Source organism: Camellia sinensis, chromosome 2 (assembly GCF_055761805.1).
Source record: "Camellia sinensis isolate YWXY chromosome 2, ASM5576180v1, whole genome shotgun sequence".
NCBI lineage: Eukaryota > Viridiplantae > Streptophyta > Magnoliopsida > Ericales > Theaceae > Camellia > Camellia sinensis.
The window spans coordinates 46678915-46700782 of record NC_138962.1 but is presented as its reverse complement, the minus strand read 5'-3'; the positions used below and the strand labels follow the sequence as shown (position 1 = coordinate 46700782).

The 21868-nt window shown below is 34.8% G+C and overlaps 1 protein-coding gene and 1 long non-coding RNA gene across 18 annotated transcripts; one reads left to right on the top strand and one right to left on the bottom strand.

Annotated features, from left to right (window-relative positions):
- Positions 1-1241: 1241 nt before the first annotated feature.
- LOC114282629 (uncharacterized) lies at positions 1242-14486 on the bottom strand. 3 transcript variants are annotated; one of them, XR_014350742.1, is made up of 5 exons: positions 14367-14486; positions 12321-12411; positions 10483-10563; positions 8665-8894; positions 1242-1622 (listed from the first exon to the last, which is right to left on the bottom strand). It is a non-coding gene; the product is annotated as an uncharacterized LOC114282629 (long non-coding RNA). The 3 variants fall into 3 exon arrangements; XR_014350745.1 differs by having other exon boundaries at positions 1242-1625; positions 8665-8745; XR_014350744.1 differs by having other exon boundaries at positions 8665-8745.
- LOC114282626 (uncharacterized) lies at positions 2853-21201 on the top strand. Of its 15 annotated transcripts, XR_014350677.1 has the most exons (25): positions 2934-3168; positions 3480-3506; positions 3999-4121; positions 4855-5188; positions 6078-6161; positions 6248-6334; positions 6746-7036; positions 7873-7956; positions 8043-8129; positions 8550-8846; positions 9697-9780; positions 9868-9954; positions 10368-10664; positions 11515-11598; positions 11685-11771; positions 12206-12502; positions 13510-13527; positions 13586-13660; positions 13748-13834; positions 14252-14548; positions 17333-18023; positions 18219-18477; positions 18800-18907; positions 19273-19359; positions 19450-19543. XR_014350677.1 is itself a non-coding variant. In XM_082905956.1 (24 exons), the coding sequence occupies exons 1-24, from the start codon at positions 3110-3112 to the stop codon at positions 19630-19632; spliced, it is 3378 nt and encodes a 1125-aa protein (XP_082762082.1). In that variant the 5' UTR covers positions 2853-3109; the 3' UTR covers positions 19633-21201. The 15 variants fall into 15 exon arrangements, 8 of the variants coding, with proteins under 8 accessions (XP_082762082.1, XP_082762090.1, XP_082762058.1 ...); XM_082905956.1 differs by lacking the exon at positions 17333-18023 and having other exon boundaries at positions 2853-3168; positions 18364-18477; positions 19450-21201; XR_014350730.1 differs by lacking the exon at positions 17333-18023 and having other exon boundaries at positions 2862-3168; positions 19450-21201.
- Positions 21202-21868: the final 667 nt, after the last annotated feature.

Below are 21868 nucleotides of genomic sequence, written 5' to 3'. Positions count from 1 at the left end.
TCATACAGAGGCATTTATTTTCTATGGTTTTTTCTTCAGTGTCTTTCTAAAGCCGTTCATAACCAACTATATAAATGACTAAAGGTGAAGACACAACCTTACAACTCATTTCGCCCTACGAAATTATCATTCATTTGTTTAAAAAAATTAGCATGGCTACATGATTCATGGGAGGGAGTGCAAATCGCAGAGGTGGTAGGAACTTGCAAAGGGGTGACAGTTCACGACGAGAAGGGGGAAGGGGATGTGGCGATGCTGAAGGCGAAACAACAATACCTGTTTTAGATTATGCTTGTGGTTATCGTGATAGGTTTGGGAAGCGACATTTTTTGATGTCCTAGTATTATCGAGTTCAAGGAGGTTCATGTATGGAGCCATCTGACAATCAAACAGGATATGGTTTATCTGACGCTGCTCGTCTGAAGTGGCCCGCACTATTTATAGAGCGGGTTCAACTAGAAACCTTAAGTCGGGAAAATCAACTTAAGGTGCCAAAAACACGTTCTGTTGAGATCCAAAAGGAAGATCCTGATAATGTTGATCGACTATGTGAAAGACTACAACGTGAGATTTCTCAAATGCGCCGTAGGTTAGCCCGCGATATGCAACTATACATAGTTAAGAAGGATGCCCAGAAGAACAGAACAGAACCAAATGTTGCGGCTATCAAGGGTATCATGGAGGATCTTGAACTTGTCTTTGACCCTGAGCTTTCGGATTATTTAGACTCTGAGATTGCCGATTTAAGCGCGAATTAGGTGTTTATGTCTATACTTCGGCAATATTAGGTCATGCATTAATATGTAATGTGTGTGTTAGACTAAGTGTTTCCGTTATGAGTTTGTCAGATTGTCTGCCTAATATTTGTCTATCTAACTGTTATGTTTATGTATTGTGTGTTCAGTTCAGGGTGTCCACGATGTATGTATTGTGTGTTCAGTTCATGGTGTGCAGAATGTATTTTTGTAGGAGACTTATGTCTGTACTACCTATGTAACTGAAAACTGTTACATTTGCAACTTCAGTTATGTTGTTTTCATGCCCGTATGAGTATTTAGTAAATTAGTGACTTCGTATATTATGTATTAAGTTTTATTACAAAAATGTTGACAAAATTTATTTTAAGGGAAATACACATTCTCTTAACTTGTTCATCTTCTCAATCGTGACAATCCAAAAATGTAACCATTATTCATTGAATATAACAAATAACGTTCTCATTCTTACAAAAAATACACTACCAATTGAATAAAACAAATAACCTTTCTATTCATTTATTCATTACACAACATCAGTCTTATGAAATAAGCGAAACCAATTGAATCACAATAACATCAACTCCAATCCAATATTTACATTACATAAGTTCCTGTTCGTAATCAGACACCAAATTACATACAAGTTACATTACATAGCAGAAAACGGAAAAAGTACTATTCGTATGTAAAAAATACATCACCAAAATTTAAGGTATTTCTCTTCTTCCTTCTTGCTGTAGCTCTCGCGGTGGCCTTCGTCTTCTTGGCCTTCTCCGCGGTGCTCTTTGCGTCTCACCCTTCGTCGTTGTTCGTCGAAGTGCAGAGTGTGTGGGTGTGCTTCGGACTGTAGAGCATGTATATTACCTTCTAACCCAAAACAAAGACGAAAGAAAAAAAAAATTAATGAAAATGACTAGAAAACGGTTTTACTAAACCGGTTTTCTGAATTACATTATTACCTACTAACCCAAAACAAAGACAAAAGAAAAAAACAATTAAATGAAAATAGATTTAGTAAAGCCAAAAAAAATTTCTGAATTACATTATCACCTTCTAACCCAAAACAAAGATGAAAGAAAAAAATAAATAAATGAAAACGATTTTAGTAAAGCCAAATTTTTTTTCTTCTGAATTATACATTCTAACCCAAAACAAAGACAAAAGATTTTTTTTTTTTTTACCTGAAAACGGCTTTAATAAAGCCAAAAAACATTTCTAAATTACATTATCACCTTCTAACCCAAAACAAAGACAAAAGAAAAAACAAAAAAAATTTACATGAAAACGGCTTTAGTAAAGCTAAAAAAAATTTCTGAATTACACATTTTAACCCAAAACAAAGACAAAAGAAACAAAAAATAAATTAACATGAGAACGGCATTAGTAAAGCCAAAATTTTTTTTTGAATTACATTATCACCAAAAAAAAAAAAAAATTTACATGAAAACGGCTTTAGGAAAGCCGTATTAGAAAACAGTTTTAGTAAACCCGTTTTCTGAATTATATTATCACCAGAACAAAGACAACAGAAAAAAAAAATTACATTAAAACACTTTTAGGAAAGCCGTATTAGAAAACGATTTTAACAAACCCGTTTTCTGAATTACACCAGAACAAAGACAACAGAAAAAAAAATACAACAGAAAAAAAAAATTACATGAAAAATATTTTGTGGCAATTTTATGTTGAAAAATACAAACGGATTGTACAATGTTAAAAGCGTGGTTGTAATCCACGCTTTTTGTAGTGAATAGTGAAAGCGTGTTTGTAATTCACGCGTTCTGAAGTGAACAGTGAAAGCGTAATTGTGAATCACGTTTTCTTCAGAAAAATAAAATTTAATTATAAGCACATTAAAAACGTGGTTTGGAACCACGTTTTCTGAAGAAAACAAATTTTGCTTAAAAGCGTGCTTTCTAACCACGTTTTATGTATAAATGAAATTTCTTTAAAAGCGTGATTACAAAACACACTTTCTTAATTAAAAGCGTGGTTTGTAACCATACTTTTAATATTTCACAAATTTTTCGCTGGAGGGGCCTTAAAACAGTGAAAAACGTGATTTGTAGTAGCGCTTTAGCCTAATTTGAGAATTCCGTCCAAATTAAGACTAGTTTGAAAAATAAGTTACTATTTTAGCTTAATTTGGGAAAGCCTCCAACAGCTGGGCACTTTCGTAATTAAAAGTAAGTACTACACGACTAGGATCATATTCGCATTTCCCTCTTTCTTACATGTATAAAGTCTTGATTTGTTTAATCTCATCACATCTCATCTCATCTCATCACATTATTACAAACCCAAGAAATTCTGAGAAGAGAAAGTTTGGTTGGAAAGTGATCCAATTCTAGATGGGTTTTGTGAGTTTTCTCAAGTTGGGTTTGAAGTGCTTCTTCGATTTCCTTGCTTGGTATGAATCATTTGTTTTCTCTGGCAACACCAAGAAAGTGAAAGAAATTTTTTGCATTATTTAGTTACTTTTTATCTTTACTCCTCTGTTTTTGATTTTCTCTTCGAATGTCCAACTTTCACGTTAGATATACTAGCCGATCTTTGTTAAGTTGATTTTCAGATTTATCTCTATGTTTTGTTCCAACCTTATTTGTATATACATGTGTATGTGTATGTGTATATATATATATATATATATGTACGTACGTACATATGCATGTAGATACATATATATATATAATCTTACGTATTCTTGTATTTTACTTGCAGGCCTCTTTTTGCTCTGGTCTGTCCTCTGTAAGCTCTCTCTCTCTAGTTTTTGATGACCAAAGAGTAAAGTTGTTAACTTCTTATGCTATTGCGACTCAGAAATTTAGTATATAAAATTCAGGGGTTCTACAAATGCCATAACTAAAATTTTTAGCGTCAGTAATTATAAAAAAAAAAAAAAACAAATGGGCATAACCAAGCACCATAACAAATAACTAAAATAATAATCACAATAAATGAGTCATAATCAAAATCACAAAAGTCATAATTGGGCATATCGCATAATTTATTTATTTATTTTTTAATGTTTTTTTATAAAAATAATGAGATTTGGTGAGAAATAAACTGACTGGTTATAAAATTTTCAAAATATCGATGTTGTCCATTAAACTAAAAAGGAGTAAAATTTTTTAAGTTATCCAAACATGACAGTGAGATTTTTTTTTTTTTTTTCCTCACCTGTTATAATCCTTGTTTTAATAGATTTTACTTTGTTATATTTGTTGATCTGTTTGACAGATATGCCTCAGTTCAGGCAATCGAGAGTAATTCCAACTCGGACATGCGAAATTTGGTGGCATATTGGATTGTTTTCTCTTTGATTTCTCTATTCGAGCTTGCTTTTGTGAAACTCATTGAATGGTAATTAATTATACCACTATTTACATACCTCATTTTTCTTTTCTTATTTGTTTGAAAAATGAGATTTGTGAATTTCAAAGTTTTCTTCACCTCCTACATTGATTCAAGCATTAAACGAAAATTATAATGTACTTCCATACAAATGAAGAATTGCTAGGGTGAAAAGAGTCATATATAGGAGAACATCTAGTAGTCCGCCCTTATAGGGCACAAGATCTCTATTCCTAAATCCTTGGCTTGATGTCCCTAGTCCCCAATACACTTCCAATCATTCCTCAAGATTTTTGTATTTTGAGATTCAACCAAGATACAGACCCCACTATCCCCCACCCCCACTACCCCTACACACACACACGTGGGGTTTAGTGATTGGAGAGGGAAAAAAAAAAAATTCCGGCCAATCACCGCCCACTGGGGGTCCTAGAGGTCTCCCCCAATGGGGGTCCCAAGCATTATGGTTTGAGATTTTCAACTTAAATTCCAGCCTTGGTGTCCCCTGTCCTCAATGCACTTCTAGCCGCACGATCATGTCTCAAGATTCCTATAGTTCAAGTTTTCCACCTCTGGAATCCTTGGCCTATATTTGTTTATCTGTTGTTGTGTGCTTTTAAATGGAAATAAGTTTATCTGGATTTTTCATCTTTTTTCTAGAATTGTTCGATTTATGTAACCAGATTTCATCATTAAGAGGGTAGATTGTGCTTTCTAATTTCCTTATTTGTGCATATGTCAGGCTTCCATTCTGGCCTTACATGAAGCTAATGGCCATTTGTTGGTTGGGGATTCCCAATTTTAAGGGTGCTTGTTATGTTTACGAGTGCCTGATTCATTCATGCTTATCTGTGAATCTACAAGGAGTTATCAAACGCTTCGTTAAACACAAGGATGACCTACCTCTCAATGCAGAAAGCTTTCTAGCTGTGGCAGAGAGGTACGTTAAAGAGAACGGATCAGAAGAGTTGGAGAAACTCATTGATAGATCAAGGCATACGACACCTAACATTGACGAGGAAGATGTGAAGGCAGTAACGAATACAGAGGAAAAAGAAACGGCCACAGCAATCCAGGTAAAGTTTCTTATGCTGCTCTTAAAAACTATGAATTTTATATGTTTCTGTTGTTAAATTTCAGTGGGTCGCTACTAGGGGTAATATCCAATGTTGTGTGGACTGTTCTATTCCCATGTAGTGTACCTCTATCTATTGGATATGACAAGGGGAGGGTATGGGATACATGTCCCATCCCCATATTCAAACTATGTGCTTGAATTATCTAATTTTAACGATGTTTGAAGTAAAAGAAGCTCACAATTTATAGTAACTAAAATTCCTAGCCTCTTATTAATAGGAGATAGAAACCCTTCTCCCTTCCCTAAATTTCAATTGCAGTACACTCCAAAATATCTTATGCCAGGATATAATACAATATACAATATATTTTAATGTTTAGGGCATATCCATGTACTCATTGAATTTAACAAAGGATTTGTTTGTGCAACAATGGTTGAAGTGTTGAAACACGATTTTATGTAATCTTACCTAGAACGTGGATCGTTCCGGTACATGGAATTGGAACGGGAATGTGGTATGATTGGGGTTGTATATATTATACTTAAGAATTTAAAGTACTTCTAGAGTAATTGTTTTTCAACTATTAGACATCTAATAAAATGTAATATTTTCTATGAGCATTATGACCTATTTTTTGATGTTTTTGTCTTGTCAAAACTTAACTCACCTTAGATTTTACTTCATTATATTTGATTTTTTTCCTCCTAAGGTAACATTTTAGGACATATATTGAAAAAAACTTTTGGAATCGCTTTGGATCACTAAATTTACCGTTTTGGAAGGAAGTGTACCATGTTTCGGAACATACGTGCCAATATGTAATTCAATAGGGTATTAACTTTTTTTGTTAACATAGTAATCCTCTACGAACCATCTTTTGTGTTAGACATTCGAAGAGCCTAATGTTGCCAAGGAGGATGCTAAAGCAGTGGATCCAAAGGAGAAAATTCTGTCAGATTCAACACACTGGGTAAAGTTTCCTATGTTATTTTCTATCATATTTTATATTTTTATGTAAAGACAACCACTTATGAACCATCTTTTTTTCTTTTCCAGTCCAAATTCGAAGAGCCTTATGTTGCTAACGAGAATGCCAAAGCAGGGGAACTAAACGAGAAAAATCCCACAGCTGCAACAGAACAGGTAATGCCTCCTAGCGTATTTTTTGTTATATTTCGGTACCTCATGTGCTGCAATTTTTCATTCACTTTTCGTTCATATGTTCAACCCATTTCTCTTACAGTTGCTTTTTTGCTGGTTTAGTTGTACTACAATATTAACGTGCACTATCTTTCTAATGTATTCATCGTGGTTGTTAGAATTGTGTGATACATGATTCGATTTATATGATTCAATATGAGTTTCAGCCAATGGTTCAAATATTGTTGTTGAAGAGTGAAGCATACAAATAAATTTTTGATTCGCTATGGTTCGCTGCGATTCAGTTCTGTTTTTTGGTTTTGTTTGGCATAATGCATGAAACGATGTCGTTTTAAGGAAAGCAAGATCAGCAGGAATACTTGGTAATCAGCCTCTGGTAATTACTTATTGCAGGTTAACTGTGTAGAGCCAAATCTTATTCAAACGGAAAAGAAAACAGTTGCAGCAAGCGAAATCATAGAAAAGACGGTGACTCAAGACGTAAGAGAGAGCAAAGTCGTGGAGGTACCTGCAGTGGCAGGTGGTGGTGGAGAGAACAAAGTCACAGAGATACCTTCTTCAGAGTATGTTCAGAGAGAGTGGACCGCATGTCACTTGACAACCATGTGCGAGAAAAACTTTCAGTCTCATCTTCAAGGGAGAAAACACAAGGCGAAGCTTGCAGCAGAGGAAAAAGAAATCCAGGTAAAGTTTCTTAATGCTGCTCCTAAAATTCATGATTTTTATCTGTTTCTGTGAAATTTCAATGGGTTGCTACTGTTAGTCTTGCTTAGATTGAGGGGAGAGACCCACTACTCCATTAGGGTTAGAATTTGGAAAGAGGAAAAATTCATTGTCATTCTTAGGGAAAACTACACTGACCTCCCCTAAGGTTTGGAGAAAATACAACAAGCCCCACAATTTTGGCATAATTACCTTGGCCTCCCTTTGATTAAGACTAAATGGACCAAAACTAATACAAATGGTGTGAAAAGACAAAGATAAACAAGGAAAAATACACATTTCAGTGTAAAAAGATGACTATATTTTTTCATCCATATAACTAACAAAATATTAATGAAAATGGGGTTAAGGGTTGTGTGAATTAAAACCTTAAGGAAACGTTTGCCAAAACTGTGGGACTTGCTTTATTTTATCCAAACCTCATGTAATTTACCCTTGTTTTTATGAATCAAATTCTACTTAGATAGAGGACACAGGCAAACTCCTTCAGTGGGTTAAAATTTGGAAACCGGAAACATTCAGTGTTACATTTACATTTGAAGTGTTGTCTCATCTCATCCTTTCTTAAGTGGAAATCCATGTGGGAGTGAATATAATCCTTGTGGGCAGCACTATATAATAGACTAACGAGCTCGCACTAAAAGTTTTTTTATCTTTTTAATGTCTTACCCTCATTTGAAATTCTTTATAAACAATGTTCCGTGAACTCTTCACTCTTCTATTCCCCAAGTATACCTATGTGGGATATAAGTTTGACCGCAATGTCTAAATTATCTATGAACCATCTTTTTTGTTAGACATTCAAAGAGGCTAATGTTGCCAAGGAGGATGCTAAAGCAATGGAATCAAAGGAGAAAATTCCGTCAGATTCAACACAACAGGTAAGATTTCCTATGTTATTTTCTGTCATATTTTGTATTTTTATTTAAAGAGAACCACTGATGAACAATCTTTTTTTCTGTTCTAGTCCAAATTCAAAGATCCTAATGTTGCCAACAAGAATACCAAAGCAGGGGAACTAAACGAGAAAAAACCCACAGCTGCAATAGAACAGGTAACGTCTCCTGTCATATTTTTCATTATATATAAGTGCTGCAATTTTTCATTCATATGTTCAACCCATTTCACTTTCCCACCTCTACAGTTGCTTTTTTGCTGGTTTATTTGTACTATATTTACTTCCACTATCTTTCTAAGGTTTCTTATTTTGTATTCATCATGGTTGTTAGAATCATGTGATTCATGATTCGATTCATATGATTCGATACAAGTTTCAACGAAAATGATTTGAATGTGGTGTTGAAGAGCGAATCATATGATTCAATTTTCGATTCACTACGATTCGCTACGGTTCACTGCGATTCAGATCTGTTTTTTGGTTTTGTTTGCATAATGCATGAAACAATGATGTTTTAAGGAAAGCAAGATCAGCAGGAATACTTGGTAATCAACCTCTTCTAAATACTTATTGCAGGTTAACTGTGTAGAGCCAAATCTTATTCAAACTGAAAAGAAAACAGTTGCAGCTAGCGAAATCATAGAAAAGACGGTGACACAAGATGTAAGAGAGAACAAAGTTGTGGAGGTACCTGCAGCGGCAGCTGGTGGTGGAGAGAACAAAGTCACGGAGGTACCTGCTTCAGAGAATGTTCAGAGAGAGTGGACCTGTGCTGCGTGTCATGTGACAACCATGTGCGAGAAAAACTTTCAGTCTCATCTTCATGGGAGAAAACACAAGGCGAAGTTTGCAGCAGAGGAAAAAGAAATCCAGGTAAAGTTTGTTAATGCTGCTCCTAAAATCCATGAGTTTTATCTGTTTCTGTTGAGAAATTTCAGTGGGTTGCTACTGTTAGTCTTGCTTAGATTGAGGGGAGAGACCCAGTCCTCCATTGGGGTTAGAATTTGGAAAGAGGAAACATTCATTGACATTTTTAAGGAAAATTACACTGACCTCCTTGAGGTTTGGAGAAAATACAAGAAGCCCCATAGTTTTGGTTTGGCATAATTACTCTGGCCTCGCTTTGATTAAGACTGAATGGACCAAAACTAATACAGATGGTATGAAAAGACAAAGATAAACAAGGAAAAATACACATTTCAGTGTAAAAAGATGACTTCATTTTTTCATCCATATGACTAACGAAATATTAATGAAAATGGAGTAGTGTGAATTAAAACCTTAAAAAAAACGTATGCCAAAACTGTGGGACTTGCTTTATTTTATCCAAACCTCATGTAATTTACCCTTGTTTTTATGCATCAAATTCTACTTAGATAGAGGACACAGGCAAACTCCTTTGGTGGGTTAAAATTTGGAAACCGGGAACATTCACTATTACATCTACATTTGAAGTGTTGTCTCATCTCATCCTTTCTTAAGTGGAAATCCATGTGGGAGTGAATATAATCCTTGTGGGCAGCACTATATAATAGACTAACGAGCTCGCACTAGAAGTTTTTTATTTTATTTTATTTATCTTTTTAATGTCTTACCCTAATTTGAAATTGGTTATAAACAATATTCCATGTACTCTTCACTCTTCTATTCCCCAAGTGTTCCTATATGGGATATAAGTTCGACCTCAATGTCTAAATTATCTATGAACCATCTTTTTTGTTAGACAATCAAAGAGGCTAATGTTGCCAAGGAGGATGCTAAAGCAGTGGAATCAAAGGAGAAAATTCCGTCAGATTCAACACAATGGGCAAGATTTCCTATGTTATTTTCTATCATATTTTGTATTTTTATTTAAAGAGAACCACTGATGAGCAATCTTTTTTTTCTATTCCAGTCCAAATTCAAAGACTCTAATGTTGCCAACAAGAATAACATAGCAGGGGAACTAAGCGAGAAAAATCCCGCAGCTGCAACAGAACAGGTAACGTCTCCTGTCATATTTTTCTCAAGTGCTACAATTTTTCATTCATATGTTCAACCCATTTCACTTTCCCACCTCTACAGTTGCTTTTTTGCTGGTTTATTTGTACTATATTAACTTCCACTACCTTTCTAAGGTTTCTTATTTTGTATTCATCATGGTTGTTAGAATCATGTGATTCATGATTCGATTCATATGATTCGATACAAGTTTCAACCAAAATGATTTGAATTGTGGTGTTGAAGAGTGAATCATACGATTCAATTTTCGATTCACTACAATTCGCTACGGTTCACTGCGAATCAGTTCTGTTTTTTGGTTTTGTTTGCATAATGCATGAAACGATGACGTTTTAAGGAAGCAAGATCAGCAGGAATACTTGGTAATCAACCTCCTCTAATTACTTATTGCAGGTTAACTGTGTAGAGCCAAATCTTATTCAAACTGAAAAGAAAACAGTTGCAGCTAGTGAAATCATAGAAAAGACGGTGACACAAGACGTAAGAGAGAACAAAGTCGTGGAGGTACCTGCAGCGGCAGCTGGTGGTGGAGAGAACAAATTCATGGAGATACCTGCTTCAGAGGATGTTCAGAGAGAGTGGACCTGTGCTGCATGTCAAGTGACAACCATGTGTGAGAAAAACTTTCAGTCTCATCTTCAAGGGAGAAAACACAAGGCGAAGTTTGCAGCAGAGGAAAAAGAAATCCAGGTAAAGTTTGTTAATGCTGCTCCTAAAATCCATGAGTTTTATCTGTTTCTGTTGTGAAATTTCAGTGGGTTGCTACTGTTAGTCTTGCTTAGATTGAGGGGAGAGATCCACTCCTCCGTGGGGGTTAGAATTTGGAAAGAGGAAAAATTCATTGTCATTTTTAGGGAAAATTACACTGACCTCCCCTGAGGTTTGGAGAAAATACAACAAGCTCCACAGTTTTGGCATAATTACACTGGCCTCCCTTTGATTAAGACTAAATGGACCAAAACTAATACACGTGGTGTGAAAAGACAAAGATGAACAAGGAAAAATACACATTTCAATGTAAAAGAATGACTACATTTTTTCATCCATATGACTAACGAAATATTAATGAAAATGGGGTTAAGTGTTGTGTAAATTAAAACCTGAAGGAAACGTATGCCAAAACAGTGGGACTTGCTTTATTTTATCCAAACCTCATGTAATTTACCCTTGTTTTTATGCATCAAATTCTACTTAGATAGAGGACACAAGCAAACTCCTTCGGTGGGTTAAAATTTGGAAACCGGGAACATTCAGTGTTACATGTACATTTGAAGTGTTGTCTCATCTTATCCTTTCTTAAGTGGAAATCCATGTGGGAGTGAATATAATCCTTGTGGGCAGCACTATTTAATAGACTAACGAGCTCACACTAGAAGTTTTTTTTTTTTTTTTTTATCTTTTTAATATCTTTCCCTCATTTGAAATTGGTTATAAACAATGTTCCATGAACTCTTCACTCTTCTATTCCCCAAGTGTACCTATATGGGATATAAGTTCGACCTCAATGTCTAAATTATCTATGAACCATCTTTTTTGTTAGACAATCAAAGAGGCCAATATTGCCAAGGGGGATGCTAAAGTAGTGGAATCAAAGGAGAAAATTCCATCAGATTCAACGCAATGGGTAAGATTTCCTATGTTATTTTCTATCATATTTTGTATTTTTATTTAAAGAGAACCACTGATGAGCAATCTTTTTTTCTATTCTAGTCCAAATTCAAAGACCCTAATGTCGCCAACAAGAATACCAAAGCAGGGGAACTAAGCGAGAAAAATCCTGCAGCTGCAATAGAACAGGTAACGTCTCCTATCATATTTTTCATTATATATATTTTGGTTCCTCAAGTGCTGCAATTTTTCATTCATATGTTCAACCCATTCCACTTTCCCACCTCTACTGTTGCTTTTTTTCTGGTTTATTTGTACTATATTAACTTCCACTACCTTTCTAAGGTTACTTATTTTGTATTCATCATGGTTGTTAGAATCATGTGATTCACGATTCGATTCATATGATTCGATACAAGTTTCAACCAAAATGATTTGAATTGTGGTGTTGAAGAGTGAATCATACAATTCAATTTTTAATTGACTACAATTCGCTACGGTTCACTGTGATTCAGTTCTGTTTTTTGGTTTTGTTTGCATACTGCATGAAACGATGACGTTTTAAGGAAAGCAAGATCAGCCGGAATACTTGGTAATCAACCTCCTCTAATTACTTATTGCAGGTTAACTGTGTAGAGCCAAATCTTATTCAAACTGAAAAGAAAACAGTTGCAGCTAGAGAAATCATAGAAAAGACGGTGACACAAGATGTAAGAGAGAACAAAGTCTTGGAGGTACCTGCAGTGGCAGCTGGTGGTGGAGAGAACAAAGTCACGGAGATACCTGCTTCAGAGTATGTTCAGAGAGAGTGGACCTGTGCTGCATGTCACTTGACAACCATGTGTTTGAAAAACTTTCAGTCTCATCTTCAAGGAAGAAAACACAAGGCGAAGCTTGCAGCAGAGGAAAAAGAAATGCAGGTAAAGTTTCTTAATGCTGCTCCTAAAATCCATGATTTTTATCTGTTTCTGTTGTGAAATTTCAATGGGTTGCTACTGTTAGTCTTGCTTAGATTGAGGGGAGAGACCCACTCCTCCATTGGGGTTAGAATTTGGAAAGAGGAACAATTCATTGTCATTTTTAGGGAAAACTACACTGACCTCCCCTAAGGTTTGGAGAAAATACAACAAGCCCCACAGTTTTGGCATAATGACACTGGCCTCCCTTTGATTAAGACTAAATGGACCAAAACTAATACAAATGGTGCGAAAAGACAAAGATAAACAAGGAAAAATACACATTTCATTGTAAAAAGATGACTATATTTTTTCATCCATATAACTAACAAAATATTAATGAAAATGGGGTTAAGGGTTGTGTGAATTAAAACCTTAAGGAAACGTATACCAAAACTGTGGGACTTGCTTTATTTTATCCAAACCTCATGTAATTTACCCTTGTTTTTATGCATCAAATTCTACTTAGATAGCGGACACACGCAAACTACTTCGGTGGGTTAAAATTTGGAAATTGGGAACATTCACTGTTACATCTACATTTGAAGTGTTGTCTTATCTCATCCTTTCTTAAGTGGAAATGCATGTGGGAGTGAATATAATCCTTGTGGGCGGCACTTAGGGTTCATTTGGGAAGTGGGTCGGCTTTTTGGTTTTTTTGGCTATTTTAGCTTGGGGCTAAAAAGCCTGGTTTGGGAAGGCTTTAGGTTTTTTTTTGCTTTTTTAGCTTTTTTGTAAGAGAAAGAATGTAATGAATTATGGGTTGGATGTGATGTTTTGTCTTATTTGGCTAAAAAGTCTATTTTGTTTTTTGTGGCTAAAATAGTCAAAAAAGCTCCAACTTCTGCTTCCCAAACGAAGCTTAACAAGCTCACACTAGGAAGTTTTTTCTATGTTTTTAATGTCTTGCCGTCATTGGAATTTGGTTATAAGCAATGTTCCATGAACTCTTCACTCTTCTATTCCCCAAGTGTACCTATATGGGATATAAGTTCGACCTCAATGTCTAAATTATCTATGAACCATCTTTTTTGTTAGACATTCAAAGAGGCTAATGTTGCCAAGGAGGATGCTAAAGTAGTGGAATCGAAGGAGAAAATTCCATCAGATTCAACACAATGGGTAAGATTTCCTTTGTTATTTTCTATCTTATTTTGTATTTTTATTTAAAGAGAACCACTGATGAACGATCTTTTTTTTCTATTCTAGTCCAAATTCAAAGACCCTAATGTTGCCAACAAGAATATCAAAGCAGGGGAACTAAACGAGAAAAATCCCGGAGCTGCAATGGAACAGGTAACGTCTCCTATCGTATTTTTCATTATATTTTGGTTCCTCAAGTGCTGCAAATTTCCATTCAATTTTTCATTCGTATGTTCAACCCATTTACAGTTGCTTTTTGCTGGTTTAGTTTGTACTGTGTTAACTTCCACTACCTTTCTAAGGTTTCTTATGTTGTATTCATCATGGTTGTTAGAATCCTGTGATTCACGATTTGATTCATATGATTCGATACAAGTTTCAACCAAAATGATTCAAATTGTGTTGTTGAAGAGTGAATCATATGATTCGATTTTCAATTTGCTATTGTTCACTGCGATTTAGTTCTGTTTTTTGGTTTTGTTTGCATAATGCATGAAACGATGACGTTTTAAGGAAAGCAAGATCAGCAAGAATACTTGGTAATCAACCTCCTTTAATTACTTATTGCAGGTTAACTGTGTAGAGCCAAATCTTAATCAAACTGAAAAGAAAACATTTGCAGCTAGCGGAATCATAGAAAAGACGGTGACTCAAGACGTAAGACAGAACAAAGTCATGGAGGTACCTGCAGCGGCAGCTGGTGGTGGAGAGAACAAAGTCACAGAGATACCTGCCCTGGAGAATGTTCAGAGAGAGTGGACCTATGCCGCATGTCAGGTGACAACCATGTGTGAGAAAAATTTTCAGTCTCATCTTCAAGGGAGAAAACACAATGCCGAGTTTGCAGTAGAGGGAAAAGAAATCCAGGTAAAGTTTCTTAATGCTGCTCCTAAAATCCATGAGTTTTGTCTGTTTCTGTTGTGAAATTTCAGTGGGTTGCTACTGTTAGTGATGTAGGATGAGTATGGATTAGTTTCCTACAAGTAGTGAGCCTGGATTAAGTGTACTGGCAGCAGCAACAATAGACTTATAGGGTTGGATTTGGTGGGAGTTTGTGGCTGCAAAAGTTTTTGAAAGAATAAGAGTTTAAGGGTTTGTAAAAGGATTAGGGTTTTGGGAATGAAAACACAAGTGTTTATGGGCTGTTGGGTGGTTGTTCTAAGCACCTGAACAGTGATGTGAATAGTAACCTTACTATATAGAAGAAGAGAGAGAGAGGGAGAGAGAGAGAGAGAGAGAGAGAGGTGCTTCGCCCTCACAAGGGATAGGCCAATCACACAGACAGAAAATATTTAGCAACTAATATTCTAGACCAACTATGACTTTCAATTTTACTTCAATTATAATAAGAAACTTTAATGACTTCTAATTCTACTTCAATATCAAAATTAGAAACTTGGACATTTGACCACTAAGATTATTTTACACATGATAAAACTCAAATATAATAACCCATTTAATAACTTGACTCAAAACAAAATCCATGGGCGATCTCTACAACCCATGTCTTACATACCATTGTATCCTTAATTGCTAAAACCTACTCTAATAACATGAAGACTCAAAATAATTGATGCCCTAAATGTGTTTCATGTGAAATTTCATATTTGCTCTTTTTCTTCTTTCGATGATCTTCATCAGTTAGTCTTGCTTAGATTGAGGGGGGAGACCCACTCCTCCATTGGGATTAGAATTTGGAAAGAGAAAAAATTCGTTGTCATTTTTAGGGTAAATTATACTGACCTCCTTGAGGTTTGGAGAAAATACAACAAGCCCCGCAGTTTTGGCATAATTACACTGGTCTCCCTTTTATTAAGACTAAATGGACCAAAAAAACTAATATAGATGATGTGAAGAGGCAAAGATAAACAAGGAAAAAAATTCACATTTCAGTGTACAAAGATAACATTTTTTCATCCCTATGATTAACGAAATATTAATGAAAATGGGGTTGAGTGTTGTGTGAATTAAAATCTTAAGGAAACTCAATATAATTATGCCAAAATTGTGGAACTTGCTGTATTTTATCCAAACCTCGTGTAATTTACCCTTGTTTTTATGCATCAAATTCTACTTACATAGAGGACACAGGCAAACTCATTTAGTGGGTTAAAATTTGGTATCCGGAAAATCCATGTGGGAGTGATTTTAATTTTTGTGGGCAACACTATATAATATACTAATGAGCTCTCACTAGAAGGTCTTTTATCTTTTTAGGCTTCATTTGTTTCGATGTAAAATATTTTACACAAAAAAAAATATTTTTCTTGTAAATTGATTTTACACATAAATTATTATTTTTTTTTTTCAAGCGTTTGGTTGACACTTGAAACAAAAACATTTTATTGCTTGAAAAGAGAAATTTTGATTTAATAAAGTGTCATTTATGACTTTGTAGTGAGCTAAGATATTTATTTGAAAAAGGCTAATTGTGTTGAAAAGGTAGTGATTGAGAGTCAACTTTGTAAAAATTGACTTACGGAATTTTTAAAGGTAAGTTATTTTTGGAAAAATGATGCAAAGATATTTTCATTAAAAAATGTTTTACTTGCTTTTTGTTCAACCAAACAACGGAAAATGAGTAAAATATTTTTGATAAAAACATTTTACATCAAAACAAATGGAGCCTTAGGCCTTGTTTGGTTTGCTTTTGAGAAACAAATTTTGGAGAAAATTTTCTAAAATTTTGTTTGGTTTAGTGATTTTGAATTTTTTTTTTTCTAAAATCACTTTCTATCTCCTATACATCAATCAATCACGTTTTCTCTCCTCTCTTCTTGTCAATTACTTTTTTTTTTCACATACATCTACTCAACTACAACAAAATATTAAATCATCTTAAACTCCCACATTCCAAAACTCTTTCCAAAATATACAACCAAACAAACCAAAAAAATTTCTAAATTCTTTCCCTAAGATATTTTTTTGAAAATTTATCTCTCAAAACCAAACCAAACACACCCTTAGTTTCTTACCCCATTTGAAATTAGTTATAAACAATGTTATATGAACTCTTCACTCTTCTATTCCCCAAGTGTACCCATATGGGATATAACTTCAACCTCCATGTCCAAATTGGTTATGACTTTAATTGTCTAATTTTTAACAAGGAAAATCATAAGAATGATGTGGCAATGTCATTTTTGTAAATAAAAGTTTTTTATGGGTATTTTGTTTTAAAGTTCAAGGTCCACATTGAGCCACATTATTTTGTAAGAAAATTCTATATGAATTTTCTGTTTGTATATCATTACTTCTTTACCAATGTCCGAGGAAAAAGCAGCTAACATTTGATAGTAAAGAAAATTTTATAGTCTTTTTCATTTGTAGGAGGATAGAAATCCTTCTTCCTCCTACCCCAAATCCCATTTAAGTTAAATTAACATTTTAAATAATATCATCTTTAGTCAGGATATTATACTATATACAATGTATTTAAAATTTTAGGACACAATCAGCATACTCATATTCATCTTTTGGATACACATCTCAAAAATCTAAGACTAAGGATTAGAAGATTAGACATTCGGACACATACCCGGCCTTGATACTCATACCCCATTTGCGATTTGGCAACAATGTCATAACTATAAGGAAAGCAAGATCAGCAAGCATACATGGTAATCAACTTCTGCTAACTACTTATTGCAGGTTAAGTGTGTAGAAGAGCTAAATCTTGCTCAACCTGAGAAGAAAACTGTTGCAGCTAGGGAAACTAAAGAGCAGGATAAGTGTGTAGAAGATCCAAATCTTGCTCAAACTGAGAAGAAAACAGTTGCATCTATTGAAATTAAAGGAAAGACAGTGACAGCAGCCGTAAGAGAGAACATAGTTGTGGAGGTACCTGCTGCAACATCTGGTGGTGGGGAGAACAAAGATGTGGAGAAACCTGCTTTGGAGAACGTTCAGAAAGAGTGGACCTGTGCCATATGTCAGGTGACAACCACGTGTGAGGCAAGCTTGATGTCTCATCTTTATGGGAGAAAACACAGGGCTACGTGCGCAGAGCTGCAAGCAAGCAAGCAATCAAACAAAGACAAGGGCTGCTCATCTTCGACAGCCAATCAGGAGCAGCCAAAAAAGCCCAATAACCAGAATAAAAGTAAGAAAAAAGAGGACAAGGTGCAAGTGAACCAAACTAGTGAGCAATACAAACAGAAAGAAGTAAACAACACTACTGGTTATGGGGTGAATAATAATTCTCAATTATGGTGCATCATCTGTAATGTCAAGTGCCTCAGTGAGGTTGATGTGGCCTCTCATCTTAAAGGGAAGAGGCACTTGTCCCAGGTTCAAAAGATGTTGGATTCTTTAGGTGGAGGGCATTAATAGGATTATGGAGGTAGTTTATATTTTTTTATTTTTTGTGTTTTATGGTTATGTAGGGATTGTACTAAACTTGTAATGGTCCAGTGAACAGAGCATAGAATTTTTACCAGACTTCCCCAAGATGTAGCGTTGTTATATATATTTTTTCCTTCTTCTAAATTGTTTGATTTGTTTAGCGGTGCTTTCTAATTTCCTTTGTGCATGTCAGGCTTCCATTCTGGCCTTACATGAAGCTAATGGCCATTTGTTGGTTAGGCCTACCCCATTTTAATGGTGCTTGCTATGTTTATGAGTGTCTTATTCGTCTTATTCGTCCGTGTTTATCTGCGAATCCACAAGGAGTTATCAAATAGTTTGTCAAGCACAAGGAGGACATACCTTTCAATGCAGAAAACTTTCTAGCCATGGCAGAGATGTATGTTAAAGAGAATGAATCTGAAGCTTTGGAGAAACTCATTGACAGAAAGGTATGCCATACTCAGTGAGCCTGTCAACAATAGATAAGATGTCTAATGAAGAGTGTTTGAATAATTGGATAATTTTCATAGAAAGCTAAATATTTGTTAACAGAGTCTACTGTTTCATTAGGCTTTGAGTCAGCAAAGTTCATGTTTATAATGTCATATGATAGGATCATTACGTGCAAATGCTGATACGCATGCATACATAATTGTCAAAAACTCAGATCTTTTCAATTTGGGTACACACGGAATATGCATGACAAAGTATATTCTCTCTCTCTCACTCTATATATATATGCTGTTGATTACCCTTTTGCCTTCGCGTCAGTCCAATCATACAATGCCAAATCCACGAGTAGCAACAAATACAGTAGCAAAAGAAAAGGTTGAGACAAAAGAAATTGTCGAGGCAAAAGAAATGGCTGCAGCAATTCAGGTAAAGTTTCTTATGATGCTTCTAAAATCCACGAGTTTAATCAGCTTCTGTTGTGAGATTCCAGTGAGTGTTAGTGTTGGTCTCCCTTAGATTGAAAGGACAGACACAATCCTCCATTGGGGTTAGAATTTGGAGAGAGGAAAGATTCATTGTTGTTTTAGACAATATACAATATATTTGAATGTTTTGGATATTCATGTACTTGTACTGCGTATCCCAATATCAAAGGATTAAGGGTTTAGGGAAATTTGATGCCTAGACATAGCCACACCTGATACAAATACTGAAGTCATGTAACAAATGTTAAACCATGATTGGGTTTATCATTGATAAGTATATCCTCTACGAACCATCTTTCTTGTTAGTCCAAATTCAAAGAGCCTAATGTTGCCGAGGAGGATGCCAAAATAGTGGAACCAAAGGAGAAAATTCCTGCAGCGTCAACACAATGGGTAAGGTTTCCTATGTTATTTTCTATCATATTTATGTTTTTACTTGAAAGACAAAACCACCTATGAATCATCTGTTATTTCCCTTTTCAGTCCAAATTCAAAGAGCCTAATGTTGCTAAGGAGAATGCCAAAGCAGGAGAACTAAATGAGAAAAATCCTGCAGCTGCAACAGAACAGGTAATGTCTCCTATCGTATTTTTCATTATATTTTGGCTCCTCGAGGGCTGCAATTTTCCATTCATTCACCTCTACAGTTGTTTTTTGCTGGTTTAGTTGTGCTATATTAACTCCCACTATATTCCTAAGGTTTCTTATGTTGTATTCATAGTTGTCAAATTGAGATACGAATCGTATATCATTTTTTCTGTTTTTCTGAATTGTGCATTGTATCTTATCATATTGTCGTTAGATTTTTTAATATCTTTAAAAATAGGTAGAAAAATAAATGAATTTATAGAAAAGTAATAGCTTGAGAGAACAAAACACTAACGATGAATAATTCTTAAAATTGCAAAAGTAAGGTTGCTTGAAACATAAAATGCATTTGAAATGCAGAGTGAAGTTAAAATATGTATAAAATGCATTTGAAATGCAGAGTGAAGTTAAAATATGTATAAAATACTATCTTAATTCACCATTTAGCTTTTAATATTTAATTTTCAACTTTATACTTTTCAAATAGGTTGTCAACAGGAGAAAACTTTAAACTTTTAGTGGTGTAAGTAGGTATAAATCAACTGCATATGATACTTAAATATTAAACAAATAGATTTTTTTCTTTTAAAAAGTAGAGAAAATAAAAGAAAAGCTACCATTCTCATCTAAAAATAATAATAATAATTTGTTAATGAAAATTTATAACAACATATTAATTTACTAGAAATTAAGTCCAATTACTTTTTTCAAATTTGCTAAAGAAATTGTGTTTTGTAAATTGAATCGTGTATCGTAAGATACGTTTTTCTTAAAATATGTATTGATGACATGTATTGTTTTCTCTCTAAAAATATAGAATCCTAAGATATGCCTGCTAACTACTCACTGCAGGTTATGTGTGTCGAATAGCCAAACTTTTTCAAACTGAGAAGAAAACAGTTGCATCTATTAAAATTGAAGAAAAGACCATGATAGAAGCTGTTGGAGAGAACGAAGTTGTGGACCTGTTGTTGCAGCTGGTGGTGGAGAGATCAAAGTCCAGGAGAGACCCGCTTCGGAGAATGTTCAGAAAGAGTGGATGTGTGCTGTTTGTCAGGTGACGACCACATGTGAAGAAAAATTGAAGTCATTTTTATGGGCGGAAACACAAATCCCAGTGTCCAGAGCTGAAAGCAATCAAGCAAGCACAAGGGCTGCTTGTCTTCAACAGTCAATCAGGAGCCCCCAAAGCCCATTTCTGGTGATTGGATAAACCAAAATAAAAGTAAGAAACAAGAGGACATGATACAAGTGAACCGGACTAGTGAGCAATGCAAACAGAAAGAAGTAAAGAACACTACTGGGTATGGGGTGAATAAGTTTAAATTATGGTGCGTTATCTGTAATGTTAAGTGCCCTGGTGAGGTTCATATGGTTTCTCACCTTAGAGGGAATAAGCACTTGTCCCAGGTTCAACATGTAGTGGATTCTTTCGGTGGAGGAGATTAGTAGGATCATGGAGGCAGTTTAGTTATCTCATCCCAACAAGATTAGCATACCTGCAGAAGAAATTAAACATTGACATGGCTGTTTCTACTAATGATTTTGTGGTTTTCAGTTCTGGCTTTTTTTGGGGTCATATCTATCTCGACCAGATAATGTATACAAATGGGATGTTATGTATTTGGGAGCAGCTTTAGGATTTAACTTGGTTTTTATGTGGCCAGTCTTTGATTTGAGGAACTCTAGAAGAGTATTATGATGAATACCACCAAGTGGTCATCCAAGGAAAATCGACCATGTCCCAATACTCTAGAAGAAAATTTATTCACCTCTTCTTTGAGGTGCAACAAAACTTCACCTGACCTTTTGTTGTGTCCAAACCCGGCCCTTGCAAACTTCCAGGATGCTTGAGCTTGACCATGTCCCAATACTGTCTCTCTCTCTCTCTCTCTCTCTCTCTCTCTTGCACTCACACGGTAAAAAAAGGAAAATTGAAGATAAGAACATCAATAATGAAATTCAAGTGGATGATCTCCATATTACTTTTAGAATAAATTACAAAGACACCTTTTGAAATTTGTTTAAAATACCTATTCTCTTTTATAATTTTAGATATTACAAATGTCCCTTGTTAGAAATTTAATAGAATTAATAAATAAATAAATAACTCAACTAATTTTCTATACAATAATAAAATTACTTGAATTGCTAATTAAAATATATTTTTAATATTATTAGAATTAGTTAATTAACTTAATGATTTATTAATAAAAATAAATTATTTATTATGGGATTAAAAACTTTTAGAGGAAGATATGTTACTGTAGAAATTGAGATCGCCCGCAAAAATTGCCTTCGAACTAGTTATGAG